The sequence below is a fragment of the Piliocolobus tephrosceles genome, chromosome 4, assembly GCF_002776525.5.
Source record: "Piliocolobus tephrosceles isolate RC106 chromosome 4, ASM277652v3, whole genome shotgun sequence".
Lineage (NCBI taxonomy): Eukaryota > Metazoa > Chordata > Mammalia > Primates > Cercopithecidae > Piliocolobus > Piliocolobus tephrosceles.
This window is the reverse complement of record NC_045437.1, coordinates 131,505,077-131,524,556: the sequence shown is the minus strand read 5'-3', so window position 1 is coordinate 131,524,556 and position 19,480 is coordinate 131,505,077. Positions and strand designations below refer to the sequence as shown.

Sequence of the window (19,480 nt, the reverse complement as noted above, 5' to 3'; positions counted from 1 at the left end):
TAGAATCACATGTAGTACAACATGGAAAATTCATTCTAATGACATGCTAATTGTAAGAAGCCAAAACAGAGATATGGTCAAAAAGATAGTAAGAAGAAAGAGGTCATGTTTTAATGTTTTCCAAAATGAATTTTACTCACAATTCTGAAAGGTGCAACTCAGCTTTATTGTAGAATTGCTATGTACAATATAACATTAATTTTTGTCTAGCAATATAAAGAAATCTATTGCCATATTTTGGGGGTTCTGCTACTGTTTTAAAATTAGAGACAAATAACCTGTTTTCATAATAATTAATAAGTTTTACAAATCGCTGAAATGAAAACGTGAAACTCCTATATATTTTAGAATAAAATGTTAGAAATATTTTTAAAAGGGAAAAAATGAAAATTGTATAGCCATACACAGTTGTAGACATAGAAGAAGTTGGTATTTCGGATTTCACTCAGAAAGCACATTAAACCCTTTTTCTTTCCACCTGTAGAGTATTAAGGTTGCTTTTCCCCACAAGTCTATGAGCAGCAAATAAAGCCCACCCATGCTGAGGCAGCAGCTGAAGCCCTAAACGGATTGGTCAGTAATAGTCAGCAGCCAGGCCAGCATTGTGCCAGGAAGAGCCTGCATGGTTAACAAAGCAATTAGTAGCCTTTCTCTGATGCACAGTGGCATCTTCATGCTTTATCCAATTATTCAGAATATATTAGGAACAAAGTGCTGGTGTCATTTTATGCAGAATAAGAACGCAAGTTAAAGGGCTGTTCCCTGGCCTGTTCCCTCACATGTGGTAAGCCTGGCTGAGGCCATGGAAGTTAATTTGGTCTACTTGCCTGTTTTCAAATGTAGCTTCAGTCTGATTACAGGTAAAAATAAAGACACTCATCTATGGGTCACATGAATTTTATACCTTTTAGGGACTCTCATCTTTGCCATCCCTCTGAAAGCTCACTACCTCTGAGAAGTATTAGCTACATTGTCAGAGTTATATACAGGGTAACTAAGAGGTCAGATGCAAGGGAAAAGAAAAAACAAAAACCCACATTCAATTTAAGAAGAAATGATGCCTAAGTGTGGACAGTCATATTTTCAAGTGGGAGAATTAGAAAGGGGAACTATAACTTTCAAGTCTTACCCAAACAGAAGACTCTGCTGACATCAATAGAACTCTTACTCATTTTAGTAGCAATGCAGTTGAGCGCATATATTAACACTAAAAGGGTTATATTGTTTTATTTGATTTTAAGGGAGAAGGGGACGGCAGTGCTTTGTGCCCATTAACAGTGTGATATCAAAATGGAAATGTATGTCTTTCAGGATGAAATCTAATAAATAATTGAGAACTATTGTGATGCCTGACACTTTACTACCGAATACTCACATCTAACAGTTCTTTTCAGATTGTCTATAGAAGCAAGATAAATGTGTACCTCCCCCCCACAAAAAAAGACCAAAGTTCACCAAGATTTGAAATGCAAATCTATCTTCTCTTTGCTAATTAATGGGAGAGACCAAGATATTTCTTACCTGCACATGATCTCATGTGTGAGCAAGACTCGGCACATTTCTGGGTTCTTGTCTTGGCCTTCATACACTATGGCCTAAAAGCAAAAGCACAATTTTAGCTAAGAATGGAAACAAGTAGCAGGAAAAAAAAAAAAAAGATCACAATTGAGTTCTTAACCACTTCACCACTACTGAAGGTCAAATTAGCTTTGAGGAGCCAAAGACATCACTGAGCTGATTGTTTGAAGGTATGTCATTCGGGATTAACCCGAAAGGCATGAAACAAGGTATGTTCCTCTCTGCCCCGTCAACCAGCTTGCTATGATGCACATCTTTGGATCAGAGTGTGAGATGGGCAAGACAGCCACAATTCTCCTTTCAATACAGAATACAAATAAATCTCATCCATAAGGAGGGAAAACCCAGAAGGCTTAGCAGACTAAGATACTATTTACCAAAAATACAGAAAAGCATTTGGATTTGATTTTTAAATGATATGTATTTGCCTCCTCACTTTACTACTTCCAGGCTCGACATTTAGTCTTCTAGGGGTGAGCAGTAGAAAACAAGTGTAGGTGAACTAAGGAGTCCATTCACTAACTGTGTCATGTTTGCAATGATTCATCAATCAGGAAAAATCCCTCTTCCCATCAACAGGCTGAGAACATGTGCTCTCACAGGGTGTACACCCACCCAAACAGGAATACTCGCTGTCATATGCTGTGTGTGGTGGTTTAAGCCACAGAGTTATCTCCCTAAACTAAGAAGAGTTACATCTGACTTTCAAAATCTGGAGTCCCAAAACACTTCACCAGCACAAATAGTTTTTTCTATTTTTTTGTAATGTGTTTGTAAAACAAACATTTTACTCAAGGACACCAAGAAGATTCCCTGGGACCTCAGCCTTCATGGATCTACATGTTAATATCTGGACCAAAGCAATACACTCAGCTGTTAGCAGAGCAGAGCTCTGCACTGGGCTACATTTAGCTAATTTAACACTGTATCACTACATAATACTAATATCACACGGTTTCAAATTGTTAATAAAATTACTTTCACACATTCCTATAACCCTCAATTTCTTGATGACAAAACTACTTAAATTATCCAGAGACTATCTTTATATAGTACATAGAGATGCTACAAGACTAACTTGTAGTTGGCTCTAATGTGCTTTGTTTTTGAACCTGGGACTTTCAGAACCTGTAAATCATGAGTATAACTTAAGACCCAGTGTGTACAGATCCTCAGAGAGTACTGTGGTTATGGTATCTGATCCCCTTACAAAATAAACATTGCAATAAAGTTAAAAATGAGAAAAGGTACTTGCATGAGGAGAAAATACTTCTCCACCACTGGCCCATCAAAACCACTTTTTATGGCTAACCTATTATACCTTGTATTTTACAAATGGTTTTACTTTGACATACTTGTAGACTTACAAAAAACTTTCAAGAATATGTAAAGAATTCCAAGATACTCTTCATCCAGATTTTACCAGATTACCAAAATATTTATATTTTATTACATTTGCTTTATTCTTTTCTCTGTATTTTTTTCTGAATCACTTATTAAGTAAATTGCAGACATGCCCTAAATATTCAGCCTGTATGTCCTGAAAACAAGGAATTCTCTTACATAACCACAGTACAGTTATCTAAATCAGAAAATTAACATTGATATAATAATCGAATCTACAGACCCTACTGATTGATATTCATCAGTTACCCAATAATGTCCTTTACAGCAAAAGAAAATCCAATGCTGCATTTGGTTGTCACGTCTCCTTTAATGTGGAACACTTCTGAGTCTTTATATTTCATGACATTGATATTTTTGAAGAATACAAACCAGTTGTTTTGTAGAACATCCCTCAATTTGGGTTTGCCTGTGTTTCCTCAGGCTTGGATTAAAGCTATGTACTTCAGGGCAGGGATACCACAGAGGTGATTTTGAGTTCTTCTCAGTGTATCAAATCATGTTGTTGACTAGTTCCACTATTGGCAACATAAATTCTGACCATTTGGTTAAGGTGGTGCTTGCTATCCACCAGAGATCATCAGCCAGGTTTCCCCAGGGTAAAGTTATTACTTTACCCTATGCGATTCATAACTATCTTCTGCGGAGGTAATCTAGATTGTGTTAATATCTTATTATGTGTCAAATTTTCATCCGCTAGTTTCAGCATGCATTGATGATTCTTTCCTGTATTCTTAAAAGACCTTTTCAAAATCCTAAGCATTTGCATTACTCAAGAAAATGCATTAACTAGAAATGTTTTGAAAACCAAAAATTATATCTGCCTCCTTTATTTCCTGCAATCACTGCTGAAAACATTTTTAAAAAACATAGTAAGTTACTCATTAGATCTCATATATGATGCTAAAAAAAACTCTAATGAAGCATTTCTTCTAAATCCTATTAGCACTACATGGTTTTTGTGTTCTCTAAATACTTGTGATAATCTCTGTTTCAGCTTTAATATTTGTCATGTTTTGGTTCTACCACTCTTTAAAAAATAATATATTTGTCACGCTAAGCTAAAAGAAGTAACCTGGTAAATAAATTCACAGATACTGATGGGGCTTTCCCTACTATATATATATGTATACCATATATATATTTTGTATACTATATATACACACATATATATACATATATACATATAAACAAAAGCTTGGTTTTTGGAGGCAGGGGGAATTATCAGTTACATCAGATCTTCTCATTTCAATTCTTTCTAGATGATACAAATATTAGTTTTACTAAGACTGCTGGTCCATTGAAATTAGTGGGCCCATGATGATATGCAATGGATGCAATGCTAATACACTCATGGCTTCCCCAAACAGCAGATGACGCAGACTACCAGAAATCCTGTGTCACTTCTTTGGTGACTGAATATCACTTGTTTAAGGCCCTGTGCCTCCATGATACATCTCTTCACCAAATACCACACTGCCACTACGCTTCCAGCAGCAGAGTCAAAACAGAATCTTTCTCCAAATCAAGCACAGAAAAATGAAACCATCAGTCTGGATTTGCTCAGAAATAGTTAGGAACTCTAGGGAGGAGCGAAAGCGTGAAGTTTCTTCTCTCCCTCTCCTTGGGGCCTCTATAGAACAATATTTTTCAGCACATAAAGGCAGAGAAAGCAGTGCTGCTTCTGTGACTTCTGAAATAAAAGCAAGTGAAACTCCACCATGGAGTAGGACTAAAATCCTGTAACTAAAGTAAACTAGAAACTCAGTGTAATGAGGTTAGCTCTAGAGCGGAATTCAGTCAAAGACAGATCCACCTCTAACCTCACCAAAGCAGATTTTGTTACTGAAAAGTATTGTTAAACACACATACACACATGTACACATATCATACAGAAGGTATGGGCACAGAAATCCACATTCTGATTGGATCCAGTATAGGAATATATAATAAATTCATTTTGATGAATGTCTCTGATGCAGAGTGGCAACAATAAGAATTTTCAAAATGCCATGAAGTTCTCCCTGCAACTTGCACACCCAACTAATAGCCCTGCATCAATTTTCCCATCCACATTTAGCATACACATCAATGCTGGTCCACAGTTCAGCAAACTCAGACTTTAAGCCCCAAAGGACAGGGATCCTGCTAACACCAACTTTGGGAGAAGTTTCTACGTTTCTTCCTAATTTAAATATGTGCCTCTGTGGAGTATGAGTAAAGCTGGTTGGGGTTGGATCAGCTGGGAGATCACAGAAGCATATAAACAGCATTGGCTGTTTTAAGTGAAACCATTTTAATAGACAGCTGGTTTAGGGCCCAGACAATGGAACACCAAGAAGAAGCCTTATTTTCATCCTCCATAGTAAATCATGAGTCTGCTCACTGTGAGGAAGGTTGTCTGTTGTGAGAGGGACAAAGACAACACTAGTTTAAATAAATCAATGTGTTTATCAGAAGTGAAGATGGGATACCTGCTAATAGATGGGTGGGAGGGGGAGAAAAATAATATAAAATATATTATTTAAGTAAATCAATTGATAGTGAATCAAGTTGAGGTTTGCAACCTAAGAAACAAAAATGCAATATCAAGTAGAAAACAATGTTTAAATTAATCCTGCCAATGGCAAATAAATCCCTTAAGGTGACAGGAATGCTTGCATAAGAAGGAGAGTTAAATAGTAAACAACATTAACCTCATCTCAACTTTAAAAACCTGGTGAAATTGACAAACAAGCTGTCAAAAGTGGATATATTTGGAACAGATTTATTTTTGTGATATACTAGTCTTCCTTTTCTACTGCCATACTCTAATAAGTAGAAATAAAATATCTCATATTATTTTTTAATACTCTCTTCACTTCGGATTAAGGGGCTTTTACGGGATATTTAAAATAATTAACTAAAAGAAGAAGAAAACATAGAAACTGTTAAACTTTCACATTCTTATGCAAAAACAGCTCTGGAAATTTTACTGTTATGAATAAAATACCATCAATTCCAAACGCTCAATTATAAAGTAACCTGTAACATCTTTGAAAACCAACCAATCAATCAATATACAAAACCTGCCTCAGTTGCAACTGTTTTGGAAGGCATACTGTGAAGCATAGTTCATTCTAGCTTTTCTTAAATACCTCTAGGTCTTAAAAGTTAATTGAAACTTACTATGGGTAAAGACCACACAGTAAAACGAAAAAATATACAGTGAATGTACACCGGAATCACACTTCAATAGGATGCCAAAGGAAATACAGAGAATTGAACATGGTTTTTCTGTGTTTACTTTTCTAATAGTTTTAACTCTTTGTGTTCCATGCCAAAACAAAGGCAGTGAAGAGAATACTTTTGACGTTGGTTCAGCAAAATCCAAAGGATTTTTAGAAACAAAATATTTTCATTAGGAGCCTTTCTTGATTTATAACCAAATAAAAGGAAACTTATCATCATTAGTTAAAGAAGAAGAGGAAAAAGAAAAAAAGAAAAGAAGAAAGAAGGAAAGAAAGGAAAAAGGAAGGAAGGAAAGAAAGGAAAAAGGAAGGAAGGAAAGAAAGGAAAAGAAATTAAGAAAAAGAGAGGAAGGAAGGTAGAAAGGGTTGGAGGGAGGGGAAAGAAAGGTTATCAGTAACTAACAAAGACTCCTAATTTTGTATTTAAATCAAAATGATACCCTGAAAATATGTTACTCCTTTTTCCCCTTACAAAATAAAAGGCCAAACCTACTTTATCACCTAAGAGAGTAAGTTCATGAATATACAAAGTAACTGCTTTAACCACAAGTGAAATGTCTTCTGAATGCAAACTGTCAACAAGCCTTTGGCAGCAAATTACCAAGAATTGAGCTAATCAAAAAATGATATGCAACCTACAATATCAACACACTGTAATAATAATCATTACATTCAACCACCAAGTTCTACTGCTTGTCATTAAAAAATAAAAAAAATAAATTTAGAAAAAGGGTGCTAGCTAATCTGGTCCTAGAAATTTCCAGTAGGTGAAGGCACACCAGTTAAAAATTAAACCATGCCAAAGGAAGCACCACAAATCTGACATTTCATAAACAACATATCAAACAGCAATCCAACATTAGTAGTGGAATAAAATAAAAAAATAATTTTGCTTCAATTAGCAGCTTGGCTACTGGTGAACAAATTACAAAGATGTAATTTCAGCTCAACAGCTAAGCAGGCCCGTTTTCAGAAGTGAATTAGGAAAGTTGAGAAGGAATGATATCATATTCAGTATGCTGTTCAGTTACATCACAGCCCTGAATAAAAAGGGAACGTGTACCAAAAGCAGTTAGCTTTAGAATGCATCTTTTATATCTCAAAGAGCTAAAACCCCTTATATTATTCAAACACCATAAAAAACTAAATCACTCTAACAATCCCATATTGTATTTCTTTTTCTAGCACAAATAAAAGATATTTCACTCCTACGGAAACTACATTTACACCTATATTAGTAAATACAATTGGCTTTGTCAACCCAATGGGGCAATAATGATAATAATAATAATAATAAAGGCATCTAATTTATTAAGCATTTAATTTGTACTAGTTGCTGTTCTAAGTCGTTAACATGTATGAAGTTATTTAATTCTCACAACAGAGATTCAAGGTAGGTGCTAACATCATTTCCATTAGCCTGATTCCAAACATTGATATGTTTTAATTGTTCACTAAGACCAGATCATTCTTGCTCAACAACTATGTAGACAATTCACCAATGTCCAAACACTCCTTCATTGCTGTCAGCAATATAAGACAGAGAGAACAGACTATCTTGTACAGTCATACGAGTTCAATAAACGCATCTCTACTAATATGTTCATTTTTAATGCTGTTCAAACATTCACATGGAAACAGCTCTAGCGTAAATATCCCCGAACAAATGGCTGTATATTATCCAGGAGGGAGCAGTTGGCCCGCCAGACTGGGGAAGTACTAGGCCATCTGGCTCCGGCAATCTCTCCAAAACCATCAGCTTTGTTTTCACCCCCAGACTCCAAACAACACATTTTCCACTGTGATGAGTTTACATTTTCCCAAACACAGGTCCTGATCATGCATAAAAATTCCAAACTTCTTCATTCCTCTATGTGCAAGGAAATTTAAATCACCTGCATTTTTGACATGTTACCAAAGGAGAGAGAAAGCTGCTGAAATATGGCCTCTGACTATAAACTTGCTATGTCCTTTTTTGTTTGTTTATTTCCCCAAATATATGAAAGAACCTCTCTGCTGGCCTAGTTAATTCCTTGGGAACTTATTGATATACTGAAAATGTGTTTATCTACCAATGAAGAACCATGAATTGAAAGGATTGTTAATCAAATCTATGTAGCCATGGCAGGATATAATGAAACAATCAATAGGAAAAAAATACACTTGCATCAATAACTTAAAGTACTGGGAAGATCAAAACAAATATATAAAGAAGTCTAGCTGGGAAGAGAAACCTGATAGCATTTCTGATGATTGTACCTTGGACCCCCCACTGTCCTGGGACCCTTTTCACAGTCTCCTCACTACATCACCTACTTTCAAATCCATACATACAATGATTATGTGACTACGATCTTCTGCTTCTCAAACAAGCTTTTGTTTAGGGGAAGAGAGTGTTTTGTTTTGATAACTTAATACAATTTGGTATCTTCTTTGAATAAAATATCACTCTTTTAAAGCAAGATGGGAAGAGGGGAGACAAGCTAAACTCAAAAAAAAACTATTTAAAGATAAATAACTCACTATAGCAATCACAGAATATAATCGTATTTCAAATACTACATGAAAATCTGACAGGATGCCCACTAAACCTCAGACCTCCCCCACTGGATTCATTTGAGCTTCTGCAGTAGATATTGTTTCTGGATGCAATAGCCATAAACTTCTGGGTCCTACAGGGCATTCTGCATGCTCACTAATGGAATACCAAAAACAGTAATGACACGAAAACAAACTATTTTTAGTCCAGCTAAACTTGGTTTTGAACAACCCTTCCCAAAAGCAAGCCTCTTATTTTCTAGTTGGTGGATGAATTTTTAAAATATTATATCCTGTGTGCTTTACAATGAAGGCATAGGGATAAGGGATCTCAGATTCTTACATATTTATTTCTAATGAAGCTTCATCTTTCCTGGTAGAGTCCAAAAATTAAGAGTCATTACCCAAAATAGTCTAATGAGACACTTTGAAAAGGTGTGAAATACTGTGTCATACCAATACATCTTGGTTGATTGAGTACATTTCTTTTTTATCTCAATGCTGCTAATTCCACCCAAGATCAAGAACAGTCTATGGAAATGTAGAATGCACAAATAGTTTTAATTTTTGCTTGCCCAAAATTCATTTTGCGTTTTAACCCCACTTTCTAGTCAAGGATATGAAATCACTCACATAAAGCTGCATCTCTGATAGGAAAAATGTTATAATAAACAGGCAGCTAAGAAAAGACACTTGAACAGTGGCTAGGTATTCCTTCACAATGGATGTTATCAGAACTTATCACACCAGAAATATTTCATTCTGTACTCTAAATAATTATCAAAATCCATAGTCTATGAGGAAGAATTTTACAGGAAAAAAATGTGATCATTTAATCAATCAGTTTATATCAAGACTTACATCTGATTTAAGGAACCACTGTATATTAAACTAAAATCAAAGATTCAAGAAAATTTAAATCAGACTTGGTATTTAATTATGATAGAATAATTTCAAGCTAGATGAAGATTCACTGTTTTACTCATTAAGGCTAAATATAAATTATTTTTATGTCACACCTAGGGAAAGTTAAGCTTCTTCACGCTGATCTATCTGCTTTTTGGAGGCCATTGTATTAACCCTGTAGACAAGAAGCTAACCTACTTCCAAAACTCTTGCAGCACATAATCAAAGAACAAGCAATTGGATAATGAGTAGAAACTGCCTTTCAAAGTGAAAGCTACAGAGAGGTGGTTATTTAAACAATTATTATGATAGCACACAGGTATGCTTTGAGATATTCCTTTTCCTGATATTTTTTAGACTTCATTATTAAACCTTTTCTCAGGCCACTCCCCACCAAAATATATCATTGCATGCATTTATAATTTTGACTTTTACTGAGATGTCATGTTATGGCAAATGACTTTCTCATAAGTGCTATTATCAAAAATAAAACTAATCTTGTTCTTATTCCTCTCTCTCTTTCTGTCTCTCTTCCGCCCTCTTTCCTGATAGAATTTATGACACCAAGTGGTCAAAGAATGCCTTAAGCTGCAGTTCTTCTTAAGCTCTATGACCTTGTTAGTAAAATGATATTTGATGTATTGCTTTAAAAAAAATCAAAAGATGATTCTTCCCTCATTTTTATGTGAGTATAAAGTCAGTTCATCCCATAATGGGAAAATCAGTTAGTAGTGGCACTTTTTGACTAGAGAGACTTAAAATAAAATTTTGAGGAGGTTTACATCAGAGAGCGATTAATCACTTCAAACATGTCTTAATTCTGTGCTTCTTACAATTGCTCATTTCATAGTGCTACCTATAATTTAATATTTCATTGGTCAATGTTGCACAAGCAGACAGGCCTTATGCACTGATTTGTGTAGGTGTGCCTTTTATCTTTTACAAAGTAAATCCTAATAAATATATAGAGAATATGTCTTAGAGTTCCTACTTTCCCCCTCTCCCTCCTAACTTTTTTTTTTTTTTTTTTTTTTCCTGTAATGAGAATGGCAGGAAAAGATATCCAGGGTATCAAAGGCAATTTTTGAAAACAAAACTCCACTTAAGACATTTTTATTTTGACATCGCAAAAGAAAAAAAAAAGTTATTAAAAATCAGGCTTTTGTGTTTCTGCCTTGGAAGGCAAAAAAAGAAAAAAAATGCAGTGTCCAAATGAAAGGGAATTATCCTATGTAATGATTAAATCCATTAAAGAAAATAAAACCAAGACCAAAAGTTTAAATGGTGATTTACTCTGAGCAATCAACTGAGAAATAAACAGATTTTTAAGAAAGCCAAATATTTTAGGCAAATAACATGAAACAGATTTCAATCAATATTTATTTTTCTTTTAAAAAATAGATTTCATACTCTTGTTTTCTACTTGTGTCACACTGAAATATGAACGTGATCATCAAAGATAGCTATTAAATTGGTTCTTGAATATTAGATTTTTAAAATGCCCAACAGCTTATTAATGTGGCATTTCTACCACATATTTCAGCGTGGTGTATCTAAAAACAATTTTTAAATATGCATATACACCCTAATTGAAACTTTCTTAGCCAATATCTATGAAAGAAGATCATTTCTCTTATTTTAAAGGAAACATTCTAAAATCACAATCAAGTAAATAAATTTTAATCCTCTTGCTAAATTGCTGGTTAGTACACAATGGATAACTTTTTCTTTGTTCTGATTTCTTTCCCCCACCCAATAAAACTGTCTTCTTTTTTCTGCTACTAACTCCTCCAACTACCTAACCAGCTACTTAATTCTGAAACTAAACTTTTTTTTAAAATTAAGAAGAAGGGGAAAAAGCTCCTGTGCCTCATTAAAACGTCAGGCCTCTTTTCTGACTCGGCTCATAATTGTATCTTTTAAACCATAACTCAACCTTAATGTATACTGCTTGACACCCGCGTGTTGGAAGCTTAAGAAAATGCCGTCTATGTACCTTTAAGACCACAAGCTCACTCATGCTGCCTGGCTTCCTGCCAAACTTGGAGGCAAAAGCAGGAGGGTTTTTGCAAAATATCCTCTAACAATTGTAGCTCCCTCTTTCAACACTACCTTCACCATCATTCGCTTTGAAAACAAATCTGCAGAATGGTCATCTGCGCTCTCAGCCCATCTCACCATTCCTGGGGAAGCCGCCTCTGCCACCCCTCCTCCGCCCCCGCAGCCCCTTGCCCCTCTGCCTCCCGGGGAGGCCTGGCTAGCTTGGGTTTCAGAGGTTCAGCCCATTCCGCACCAGGGTCCCTGGGCACCTTTTGCGCCCTTTGGGGCTCCCTGGCCGGGTCAGAGGAAGTTCAGCCCTTATTCTCGCCACTCAGCACCCTGCAGTCTTAATTCACAAGGCCCGAGTTCCCTTGGAGGGACGGCGCCGTCGAGCCCTCATCCCCACGCGGCGGTGCAAGTGCATGAATGGACACTGGAAGGCGGTGCGAGTGTGGTCTGAGCCGCCCCCGCTGGCTTTTAGAGTTAGAGTCCCAGCCCTCCTGTGGTGGAGCAACTAGCTTCTTGACTGTCCTGAATTTTGTGACCTAGAGACCCCCGTGGCCCAAAATCAAGAAACTTACTTGTTTCGTCATGGAGTCAATGAGGCGCACGTAGAAATCCTGCTCCGTCCTTATCCCTAGGGTTGGAAATGGGGGAAGGGAGCAGAATTAAGTGAGAGGCAATGGAGGGTGGGTGGACAATAAGTAAACAACAAAACCCCCAAACACATATCACAAAAGGGGCTCTAAGGCTGATTGGAACTTCCGCTGTCCTGGAAAATACAGCCAGGATCTCCCTTCCCCAGTGTCCAAAGAGGTGCTGCTGACCTAGCCTTAGCGCTGCCGGAAGCCAGACCCCAAGGTCTGCAGCTGGGACTGGGATGGGGGTACCCCGACTTGTCTATTCTCACAAGAGTCCCTCTGCTCTCGCCTGCAGCCTTCAAGGCCATGACCCTTCCTAGCCCCTAAACTCAAGGGGACTTGGGCCTGGAGCCTGGGCTAAGCCAAAGGAACAGGCCTCAGGATAAGGGAGGAAGAATGAAAGTGGCTCAGGGAGAGATGAGGCACTACACCTGGCCCCAGGTAAAAGCGAGACCGATAAGGCTCTTGGGCCACTCGGAGCCTCCTCAGGTGAAACCTCCAAGGCGAAATTTAGGAGAGGCTGGTTCACCTCGAATAAGGCGGGTGACTGACCTTCGCTGGAGGATTTCGTCCACCTGGAGCTCCCTGCGCCCCCTGCCCAGACCTGGAGCCCCAGGGTGAGGGCACAGACCCGCCCCGGGCCTCACCATTGCTGTAGAGAAGCTGAAGCCGGTAGTGAATTCCGTTATTGGTCTTTTCGCTGTTGGCTTCCTGGGTTGCATCAGGACGCAAAGACACAAGAGATGCAGAAGAGAGGTCTGCGTGAGCGAGCGGACCAACTTTCGAGGCAACTTTCCCCCAGCCGGGACCCCCGCTGGCCAGTCAGCCAGCCAGGGTAGCAGCAGAAATTGCGGCCAATTGTGATCCCTTCTCCGCCCCCTCCCCTTTCCTGACTGCTCCCTCTCTCTCAAAAGAAAATTCCGTCGGGCGCACACAGGCGATTCTCTTCCCAGGGCCTAGGGGCTCGTGCCCCGGCCACCAGAGGCAGGCGGTGAGTGATCTGGTAGCGGAGGGCGGGTTCATCCCGGGTGCCCAAGGCTGTGGATTGTAGAGCCAGGCTCATCTCTCTCTAGCTCTGGGGGCTCCGTGAGAACTTTTTTGGAGCAGGAGCCAGTGGACCAAGACCCTGGGTTCGTCCGGGATGGGAAGTGGCTTGGGGGACCCCCCCCAACAGAAGTGTGTTATGGATGCTTTGCACTCAAGGAAGGGCGCACCGCCCAAGGCTCCTGGGCCTGCTCCCGAGCCGAGCCGGGGACGAGGGGCGACAGCGCTGCGCCCACTTACTTTTTCCTTCTCCACGAACCCCACAAACGCTGTCCTCTCGATCTCCACGGGCTGGCCCTGTCTGTCGTAGAGGGCCAGGACGAAGTGGAAGAAGTTGGATTTCCGCAGATTGGAAGGCGGCTGCTTCTCAAAGTGAGCCCGGGCCAGACCCACCCCGCTGCGGCCAAAGACGCAGAGTTAGATGGCTAAACCGAACGCCGAGCCGCGCCCCTTGTCACCCTGTACACACACTCGAACCCTCAAACACCCACCTCCTCTTCCCCCAAAACATCCAGTGGGCGCTCTTCACGCCCCTTCAGGCGACATAGACCCAGCTGACGACGGGACACACATGTCCCCTCATGTTCTGGTCCTCTCCGCCAAGGACGGGTGCGTCCTCAGAACTCGCTGAAGAAGTGTGAAAGTTTTGTTTGGATTTTGCGCGCGAGATGAAACGCTATAAGCATTTACTCCTACCTGACACGCGCTGCGTGGGGAGGAAGAAAAGTGGTGGTGGATGAAGTGAACACACCTTCGCGGAATAGAACCCACAGTTCTATTCTGGCACCCCTCGAATCTCATGTCTCAGCTAGCAGGGCAGGTGGGAATGGATGGAAAACACGCTCGGCGTCTCGCCGCAGCAGCCACCCTCCAGGAACCCCTCGTGATCCGGCCAACTGCGAGTGCCTGGCCTTGGGAAGCCACATCCCCCCACCACCAAAAAGCATGTGGAGAAGGGTCCGAGGGCGGGGCTCAGAACTGTCGCGGGTGGTCGCTGTGAAAAAGGGAAGAGGGCTGTTTTCTTAAAGACCTGTCCTAACAAAGTTTCGCTGTACCGCAGAAGTCCTCACATTCATTCCAGAAATCCTAAAGGCCGGGGCTGCTGGCTCAGTGCGCCGGCCGGCGACGGGAGGCTGGAGCGCCTGGGGCGCCAGGCGGCCACTGACAGCCGGACCTGCCCAACACAAGCGCGCACAGGCACACACATACACATACACATACACGAACACACACGAGCGCCCCGCGCACACACTTTCACTTCCAGCCCAGTTACCCAATTCACTCTCACTACCACCCACCCTCATCCTAATACTCAGTAGGGATGGGAACAGTGTTAGGGACACTTGTCCCCAGCCCAGGGAAACTGGAGATGATGTAATTAGTCATCTTCCTTCTTCCCCTTCCGCCCTCTGAGTCCGATAAGGCCTGGGGCCACCAGATCTCCCACTGTCCCAAGCTCAGCTGGTGGCTTAAGGGTGGGGAAAAGGCCATTTTTCACTTGGGACCAGGAGCCTGGGAAAGGGCCTTGGGTGTGCCCAGGAAAGTTCCCTCAGGTCAACCTCCAAGGGCAATGCCTTCAGGCCGCACGGTCTAGTGTCTGGGGAGCTGCGAGTGAGAGAGGGGCTGGAAGAGGCCATGGTGACAGGGGGTGGAGAAGACTTTTAGGAGATGTCAGAATTAAAGTTGGGAGTTGCTATTCTACCGGTAGACTGAGAAAAACTGAAAGTCAGAGAGGGAGGGAAGGAGAACCAGATAGCAGAAATAAGAGAAGACTCAGGGGAGAAATGGGACGAGAAAACAGGAGGGACAGAGAGGTAAGGAAAGGAGAAAGGAGAAACGAGGGAAGCTGAAGAAAGAAGAGAAAGAAAAGGGAGGGAGGGAGGAAGAGAGTGAGGGAGGAATTAAGGGACGGTGGGGGAAAGAAATGAGAGAAGGAAATGAAAGAGAAGAGAAGAAAGAAAAGGCAGGAAGAGGGAGAGGAAAGAAGGAAGAACGAAAGAAATGGAAGGAGAGAAGAGAAGAAAATAAAGGAGAGAAGGAAGAAAGAGAAAAGAAAGGCAGGAAGAGGAAAGGAAAAGAAAAAGGAAAAAGAAAAGAAGGAAAGAAAAAAGAAAAGAAAAAGGAAATAAAAGAAAGAAAAAGAAAGAGGAAAAAAGAAAGAGGAAAAAAAGAAACAGGGAAAGGAAGAAAGAAGGGAAAGAAGAAAAGACAGCCGGCCGGAAAAGAAAGAGCAATCACATAGAAACATAAAACACAGATATCCAACATGCTATGTTGAGACGCCTCTTCTGGGTTAAAACAAAATGAAAACAGTCACAGACGAGGCAGGGGAAAGTGCTGGCAAAGCGTGGGCTCCTCGCAGACAGCTCCGGGTCCTCCGGCCGCAGGCGACGAAGGCACAGCGGCTGGGGAGCGCGGAGCCCAGGCGGAGAGCGGAGCGCAGCGGCTGCGGACGCACCCCACGGCCCGGCCCGGCGGCGGCAGCTGCTGCTGCTGCGGCCGCCGCCTCCCGGCTCCCCCGCTCGCGGCTCACCTCGGCCGCAGTCCCCGCGCGGTACCCACCTCTGCGCCGCCGTGTTGGCGTCCAGCACCCCGGCGCCCTGCATCCACGTCCGCACCGCGTTCATGCCGCTGCCCAGCGGCTCTTCCTTCATGCTGCTTCCACTCCGTTGGATGCTTTCCTGAATCCCAAACATGAAAACAACCTTTTCTTGTGGAAAATCTCCTCCCCCTTGAAAAAAATTAAAAAAAAAAAAAAAGAAAGAAAAGAAAGAAAAAGAAAGGAAACAAAAACGCCAACCAGAGATTTTTTTTTTTTTCTCGGACGATGAACTCGCACTTAGAAGATCAAGGCGGGCTGGAAAGCAAATTTGTAAAAAATGTAAACCTCTGCTCAAAACTGAGCGATAACCCGAAAAAAAGAAGAAAGGGAAAATCCAACGAAAAGACCAAAATAATAAAATTAGAGATGTATGCTTGGCTGTTGGGGGTTGTTTGGTTGGTTGATTTTTGGTTTGGGTGCTTTTTTTTTTTTTTTCTTTTTTTTTTTTTTTTTTTTTTGTAATGATCACAGGCCGGTGGAGGACAGGAGGGGCTGGAGTTTCCTTTTGTAGAGGTACCTTCACTTGAAGAAGCAGGAAGAAAAAAAAAAAAAAAAAAAAAAAAAAAAAACCCTGATGGCAATTTAAGAAACAATAGACTCAACTCGCGCTGCCGGCTTTGCTACTTCAAGTGTCATTTTCCACAACCAGGCAAGTTTTTTCCTCTCTCTCTTTTTTTTCCTCCTTCTCTCCCAACCAAAGATGTTTCTTTCCTTTGCGTGTAGATGAGGAGGACGCTCGTTGCCGTAGACAGATACACCAGAGAGGGTGGGGGGAAGGGGAGACAGGGAGAGAGGAAAGGGGGGGAGGGAAAGAGAGATAGAGAGAGAGGAGAGGGAGAAAGAGAGAGGGGTGGACCCTGCTGGATGGAGATTCTGTTTTCTCCTTGCTAAAATAGAAGTGATTTGCAGGCTTTCCCTATGGAATCCAGTTTGACTCTCCCCAGAGCTAAACACAGGCACACTAACCCCAAAGGGAGGAGGCGGGGCCCGCGCCTCGAGGCCCCGCCCCTTCATTTGCATAACGGCATCTTTCCGCCCCGCCGCAGCCAATCGCGACCCGGGAGCCGGCTAGCTCGCCGCGCCGGGCCACGCTCTCTCATTAACATCCCGCTCCCGGTGGCGCAGGGGAGCCGGCCAAAGTTCCTTGCAAAGTGGCGAGCGAGGGAGCGCTGAGCACTGGCGTCTGGGCTAGGGAGGAGCGGGTCCGAGCGAGGACGGAGAGGGGACAGAGGGAAAGGGAGGCGGGTGTCTTCCCCAGGAATCTGAGCTTGGGGTCTGCATCCTGGCCATTGCAGTCTTTTAGCATCCTCGCCGCGCCCTGAGCGCGCTGGAGGCTCACAGGCTGCGCCCTCCGAGGGCTGATGCCGCGTCCTGCTCCGCTGTTCTGGGACGTCGGGGACAAAAGTGGAGGAGACGGGAGAGCCCGGGCAGAAAAAGCAGGACGCGCGTCCCAGGTGCCCACCTCTTCGCTTTGAGGCGGGGGCGGTGGGATGGAATATGGGTGCGCGAGGTCGGGGCTGGTAACTCGCGGAGGGGCACGACCTCCACGCTGGGAGGGGTGAATGGACGCTGGGCCCGGGGAAATGAGGAGCTGTGGGTTCCCAGGAAGTTGGGGGCCAGGCTCTGCTCCCACCCCGACCTCTGAAACGCTTCTCTTTCGGCCGCTAGCCTAGAGGCTGCCAGGGTTGGGCACTGTTCTCACTCACACGCTCACCTCTCTCGGGCAGTCCTAGAGATATGTGAATGGTGGAATGAATGCTGTCACTGGGGCTGTGTCAGGATGCGTTTTTAAATCTTCTCAAATGCCAACCCCTCATTCCCCACCCCAAGTAGTTTGTTTGTTTGTTTGTTTGTTTTTAGAGTAACTACCAAAGCAACAGCGATGTTAACCGTCCTTGATTAGCTGGTTATTTGGTGCAGGGTTTTTCTCATCCTCCTTTATTCTTCTGTTAAAAAGGAGGGCTTGAACAAATCCTTCCTAACTCTGTCTCTACCATATGAAAAGGCAGAGAAGAGAGGGGGGAGAAGAGAAGGAAGGTGGTGAGGAAAGAAGAAAAGGGGAAGGGGAAAAAAGGAAGAAGGGGAAGAGAAAATGGGAAAGAAGAAGGGAGAGAGAAAGAAGGAGAGAGGGAGGAGGAACGAATGGAAATGGGAGAGATGGAAGGAAAGAAGGAAAGAAAAGAGGATGAAATTGTCTCCTTCCTCAGGCCTTTCAGCATGTATCTTTGTGGCTGACAAAGGAAATAGCTAGAAGTTTCTGGGTAATGTGCCCCATCATTTTTTAGCAGGTTGTAACCTCTAATAAGCACATGGTGAACTTCTGTTTCATTGCCCTCAAAGGAACTCCCTGACTGCAGCCAAATCTGCTAAGGACTCTTTCGGGGAAATTCTCTGCCAGAAATCCAGGTCCCCTTTCTGCTGGCCTTCCTTGGTTCTTTGATTTAAGAAGCTCATGGGGTCAGCGATGGAAAAGCACATATGTCCATGTTGAATAGAGACAGGCAAAACTTATGCTTTGTGCTCTTGGCAGAGCAGTGGAGCCACTTCCTGATTCCTAAACTGGATGAAAGAGTGTGGTCCTGGCCTGTAGTGCATGGCCACTGTCCTCAAACACTGCTTTATCTCCTGTGCACAAAGCCTGCCCAGCTCTCACATGTGTCATTTAGATCTCTTGTGTGTTGAGCACTTTCCCCCTGGTACCATAATTAATGCCATCTCTTCCAGGACTTCCTTGAAGGGATTGGTCTGATCTTTCTGGATCCCCATAGCATTTACAAGAGTTCCTAACATAGCGTTCATGTTGAAGAAGGGTATAATGGTGGAGAGACTTGAAGGGTTGTAGGTTTGTGGGGACAGGTATGTGAACATTTTCAGTCTCTATAGTATTTAAATGCACAATTGAAACTTGGCCTGCTAAAAACTTTCTAAAACTCCAAACTTAACCTGATGCTCCAGGTCCAAGGGGGTCCCCAGAGTCAATCCCTCCCCCTGCCTGGGCCATATTCTCCAGCTCAGAGAGGATCCTGGAAGGTAAGGAGATCAGGAAGCAAAGCCCACCCATCCTATCAATGGGTCCCATATAGCCCTGGCAAAAGGCCCAGGCCTCCTTCTCTTTAACTGCCTGAACCTCCATTTTACTCTCCAGTAAACAGTCCTCAACTGCAGGACACCCAGCTGAGTCTGGTGGGATGTCTCCAATGGTGAGGGACACACAAGAAGGGAGCAGATCACTGCCAAAGGAAGGTGACAAAAGTGCCAGGGAAAGGAAAAGCATAGACACCGTCAGGTCCAGGATCAGCAAGAGACACACAGCAGATAGATTTCTGGGGTCGAGCAGAATCTAGAAGCATCTGCAAAGGAAGCGTTTGTTGAGAGCCTGAAGCTGACTGACCCAAATGAGAAAGTGGCACAAAGCAAGAAGCCTTGAGCAGCTCAATTTCTACCCCAGAGCCAGTCTCTCCATGAACTAAATATGAGGGAGGCAATTTCCATACCTG

At 42.3% G+C, this 19,480-nt stretch overlaps 1 protein-coding gene across 11 annotated transcripts in view; it reads right to left on the bottom strand.

The window, feature by feature from the left end:
- Positions 1-16,513, bottom strand: part of EBF1 (EBF transcription factor 1) — a 405,784-nt gene extending 389,271 nt beyond the window's left edge. For 4 of the 11 annotated variants that reach the window (XM_023218828.3, XM_023218832.3, XM_023218829.3 and 1 more), the window contains exons 1-5: positions 15,944-16,513; positions 13,622-13,778; positions 12,985-13,048; positions 12,278-12,333; positions 1,522-1,595 (exon numbers count right to left, since the gene is read on the bottom strand). In XM_023218828.3, coding sequence (XP_023074596.1) covers positions 1,522-1,595; positions 12,278-12,333; positions 12,985-13,048; positions 13,622-13,778; positions 15,944-16,077 — 485 coding nt within the window. In that variant the 5' untranslated portion in view covers positions 16,078-16,513. Of the gene's footprint in view, positions 1-1,521; positions 1,596-12,277; positions 12,334-12,984; positions 13,049-13,621; positions 13,779-14,077; positions 14,637-15,943 lie in introns of those variants that run through there. The other 7 variants (XM_023218835.2, XM_023218836.2, XM_023218837.2 and 4 more) reach the window with 4 other exon arrangements.
- Positions 16,514-19,480: the final 2,967 nt, after the last annotated feature.